General features: G+C 33.2%; 1 protein-coding gene across 1 annotated transcript in view; it reads left to right on the top strand.

Annotated features, from left to right (window-relative positions):
• Nucleotides 1-4,691, top strand: part of LOC104275152 (centrosomal protein of 128 kDa-like) — a gene marked incomplete at both ends in the record, with an annotated part of 6,794 nt that extends 2,103 nt beyond the window's left edge. Inside the window, 2 exons of the mRNA XM_009871023.1 lie at nucleotides 3-198; nucleotides 4,527-4,691. Of these exons, the coding sequence (XP_009869325.1) occupies nucleotides 3-198; nucleotides 4,527-4,691 (361 nt within the window). The remainder of the gene's footprint in view (nucleotides 1-2; nucleotides 199-4,526) is intronic.
• Between the last annotated feature and the right edge of the window lie 253 nt (nucleotides 4,692-4,944).

The raw sequence follows: 4,944 nt of genomic DNA, 5'->3' as shown, positions 1-4,944 counted from the left end.
CAGGAATCTAAGCATGAAGAAGTGACTTCAGCTAACAGGAAGCTGAGAATGGAAAGAGAAGTTCACCAACAGGAGCTGACAGATCTTAGATCAGAGTTACAAAATGTTAAAATCAAACACGAACAAAATGTTCAAGAGCTCATGAAACTCATGGAAAAAGAAAAGGATGAGGCAGAGGCTCAGATGAAAATGCTAAAGGTACTCATTCTGAAGGATTTCAATGTCAATTTTTTCTTCTTTTTTTTTGCCCTCCCCCCTATTGCATGACGGAGGTAATAAAGCACGGGCTTTAAAGCATTTAATGTGTGTTCTGTTGCAGATCATCATAAAAGTATAAAGCTCAGGGTAAAAAAAAAAAGTAATATTAAGAGTTCTAGGTCAAAACATTTTCTTAGTTCAAAAGTACTGAAATAGGTATGCATGCAATCAGAACAGGAGATATATGAAACTAGTTTTTAGTTTTTAATGATTTGATGCTTTCTTCAACTGTTATTTTTTACAATTATTGTCAAGGCCCTATTAAAGAACTTGAAGTATTTCAGGCATGATGCGTTTTTGTGGATGTTTAAATTGTGCGATAAAGAAATACTGTCATTGTATCTGTCTTTAATGCTTTCAGAATGTCAGTAGTGATAATGTATAACAGTTGTTAATATTAATTTTCATAGTTTTTTCTCCCATGAAGAGTTTTTAGATTTTCTAATTTCTGTACAATTTCTCAGAAAAGTGACTGTGTTCATATAGTAAATGATGAAATACAACATTTTATTAATGAAGAAGCAATGTCTTTAGTTTACATCTTTTGTTCCTGATTCAAGTCTATTGCTTTAGAAAGAATACAAATGTTTTAGTGGCTTTCAGTCTTCTGAATAAAATAAAAAAGTTAAATTGAAGTCATCTAAACTGCACAATTAAATGTCAGCAGTTGTGTAAGCTATAGGTTGCACTTTTATTGAAACGATTTTGATCACATGGTTAAATATGTATGTGTGATAGTTTTGTATGTCCTAATAATAATAATGTATCTATTCATATTAATAGAGGCAGTAGTTTTCCAGATAGGTTGTAAATTACCTACGTACTTTGAGCACAGTTCTGAAGCACTCAATGCTTTCCATCTCCATCCATCCCATCAAATTGAAAATTTGCTCATGTTGAAATTCTACCAATTTAACCATAAAAAGCTATAAAATCTGTAATCGAAGCTGAAGTGATTCATGATCTACTTCATCAGAAGTGATATAAGAGTGTTTATTTCCTTTCTCTTCTCACAAATATGCTATTAGTTAAAAATGTATACTTTCCACATTTTTTGCAGTTATGGATTGACAGGCTTTACTGAGAAAAGGACAATCAGTTATTTAATATGTAATTCATGAAGAAATAATTGACAATAATTCTTAAGCACTTATAACACAGAAAGCATTTAATGAGGATAGCAATAGAACAATTAGATAATTGTTAGTGAAAGGATCATTAAATTAAATTTTTTTTGACAGCAGTGCTTAACATTGGAGACTTTAATTTGCAATGTGTCTAGCATTGTTTAAATGATCTATCCAATTATGTGTTTCTTCTTTGACAATGACATTGAATTGAAGACTCTATATTTAATATCAAGGGAAGAGAAGTGTATTTGAGATGGTAGTAGTCAAAAATTGAGTTGATCGTGACTTTGTTCTCCTCTTTAGAAAGGTCAATCTTACAGTAATGGCCTTGATATTGATACTGATTGTTGCACCTAAACAGAATATTAAAAAAAATCACTTCCTTCTTTAAGCTTGCAGTACCATGACTTTCCCAGAACCCTTAATCTACATACATTTTTTTGTGGTTTGGTGGTTGGTTTTTTTGGGGGTTTTTTTGGTTTTCCTTTCAGCTTCATGCCTCTGAAACAGAGAAGGCTTGAAGGGATAGGATTTTTTTTAAAATATGTTAGGGCAGGCAACTTATTTTAGAAGTACACAAGATGATAATGCAGGACATTCTCTTAGTTTCTAAACCAAGTGCAGCAAAATAGATAATCATGTCCATATGTAGGAAGATCTTATGAGAACATGTCATTGTACAAATGATTGGGTTACTTTTTGTCTGAGCTCATCATTCCAATTGGGTTTCACTTTTGTGGAAATACTTTTCTTCCAAGCTAAAGTAAACTCAGGATGCATTTTATCAAGTTGTATTTAAATATTGTGGTTTCAGGACAGAGTTTAGGGAAATCCAACAGCAAATATTGGCGCTTTTTACCCATTATTATTTTTTTCCTTTTTTTCCCTATTATTTTTTTCAGACTAGTAAATTTTTGTGCCCAGTAACCAATTGTCTATAACTGTTACAGTAATAATATTGACCTTATTTATGCCTCAGCCTCATCCGAATTTTGTAACTGTATTTGGTAAAGAATTTATGTAACCCTGTCCAGAGGCTGTCAATGTTAAAGTCTTAAAAATAAAGGTCAGTTGGGAGAGACTTGAAGAGTAAAGGGAAATGTAACACATTTATTAAGACCTAAAGCCTGAAACTTAACTCACAGAAATTCCTCATCTAGTTATTTTCAGGAAATCAAGGATGCAGAGCCCTATGTTTACAGGACCAAGTGCTGCATAGGTTGTAAGAAGTGAATTTGATCCTTTTTTCACTCTTTCTTGCGTTCTCTGTCTGATACTTCCTGCTGCGCTCTTGTCTGGCTTTTCATAGTGTTGCACTGAATTGAAAAAAACTGTAAGGTAGTTAAGGGTTTTTTGGGGTAGTAGGGGAGGTACCATGGAGATATTGTATGTTGCAGTAGAACTGGAGAGGAACAAGATGTCAGTGTTGAGAAGGATCTTACTGTCTCAGTACTGAAATTCTGATGCTTAAGCTTTTAAGGGGTGGATGTTGCATTGGGGGGCATTGTTTAGCCAGTTGATAGGGCTGGGACAAAGGCTGGACTTGATGATCTTCAAGTTTTCTTCCAGCTGAAACTATTCTATGATTCTAAGTCTATTATCTGCTAGAACACCCTAAAGGATTCCCAACCAATATCTCTAAAATGACTTTTTTTATTATTTAAAAAGTTAGATAAAGGCATAGGGAATTAAGTGGTTTGCTTAGTGGTCCCTAATCAGCTATGTGTTCAGAAGCTCTGAATCTCTCCCTTAATTTTACTACATGCCCTCAATTTACTTTAAAAACATCCTTGTTCTCTTAGAATAAAGAAATACAATATGTTGTCGTGCTTGACAGCACTTTTCAAGTATTAGTCTATAATGTAAGATTGCATAGAGATGTGTATCTATACATATAGAATTGTGTTTATATGCACGTTTCTTTTCAAATTGTTTTCTATGCATATACCAAGCAGGTGTAGTTCTTTTTTCCCCTGAAGATTTTCAGATATGGAAAATGAGTTCAATCCACATCAGTTAAATTATGGTCACATCTGCCTTGTCCCTACTGGAAATTAATAAAAATTAACTTTCTCTTTTGTGTCTCACAGGAAGTATAAGTGAGGAATTTGATTCTTGGATTGTTTCTGTCTGCATGGACATTATAATACAATTACCTGTAGTAGGGACTGAAAAGTTGATTTTATAAGCATGTTCACAGAAAAGCTTTTGAGGCATAGCAGACTAATTTTTGTGGTCATAAGCCTTTGTGAGCTTAGAATGCTGAAGTCCTTTCTCAGAATTGCCCTTTGGAGGAGCTTTTGTACTCTGTTAGTGCTGGTGTCGAAATTAACTTGTAAAACTTCTCTCCTTACCCTTCTACATAAAAGTTATTTATAGTGTAATTGGGAGAATAGAATTTTTGCTTTTCCTCACAAAGGAATTTACCCTACACGTTTATTTTTGTGTGTAACTGCATCCCACAGTTTATCTCATATGAAGCTCATGTTGAACAGTACGTATATAATTTCCTCCTTTTTTCTGTGTATTATTGTAATATTTTTAGCATTTTCTAGATATTCTAGAGAATTTCTCAGATACGTCAGTTTTATTCGGATATTTTTCCCATTGGAAACCAATATACTCTATTCACTCACCTATTTAGGGCTTTCAAGGCCCTTTAAATGTTTTCTTCATTTTTCTCTGCAGTGTTTCCTTGAATAGCATTAAACTCACACAGTTCTAGAAATTGAAAATAACAGATCTTTGCAGTTACTTCCTTGCAGATAAGAATTTAGTATTAGATCCTGAAATTAAATGATAGTTCTAGACTTTGAGTCCAAATTATTTTGGTAATGGAAAAGTTGCATAAATAGTGGGCTTCTTAAGGTGATGTAAGCTGATGCGTGTAGCAGAGTTGAAATGTAGAATCTGAGACTTCTGTTTACTGCTTTTAAAACACTGTATGGTTCTGCAGTTCTGTGATATGTGTTTTCCGTGTTCACTTAAGTGATTGCACTTAATATAACTTAAATGTAAACAATTAAATAGAATTATTCTTCTACAGTAGCATTCTGTGGATTTGAAGCTCTACAGTCTGAGAATGTTTTAAAATAATCACAGAGTGACTTTGTAATCTTATTTTCCCATTACTGTCAGATGGAACTTGTAGAAGAGAAAAATGTAGTCAAGACTCAGTGTCGACAGCTGGAGAGGATAAAAATTGAGTGTGATAAATTGACAGAAGAATTAACCCAAAATGAAGAAGAAAATATCAAACTCAGGCGGAAATGTGAGTTAATAAAACAAGAACTGGAGAAAAAGGTAACTTACCCAATTTTAACCGTGATTTGTCAGTCTCTCTGCAGATAACCACTTAAAATAAATAATGAATTACAGAAACAGATGGTAAAACTTAAAATGCAAACCATACGTGTACATATTAAAAAGTACAGACAGCTATACCGTAGGACACAGTTCCTATATAAATCAAAAAATGCAAAAGCATTTTGACTCGTAAAAAAGGAATTTGCTAATACTATTTAGGAGTAGAAATCAAAGTCCTTTTGCCTGTCTT

This window comes from Apaloderma vittatum, unplaced genomic scaffold, assembly GCF_000703405.1.
Source record: "Apaloderma vittatum isolate BGI_N311 unplaced genomic scaffold, ASM70340v1 scaffold24416, whole genome shotgun sequence".
Classification (NCBI taxonomy): Eukaryota; Metazoa; Chordata; class Aves; order Trogoniformes; family Trogonidae; genus Apaloderma; species Apaloderma vittatum.
This window is presented reverse-complemented; position numbering and strand designations above follow the sequence as displayed.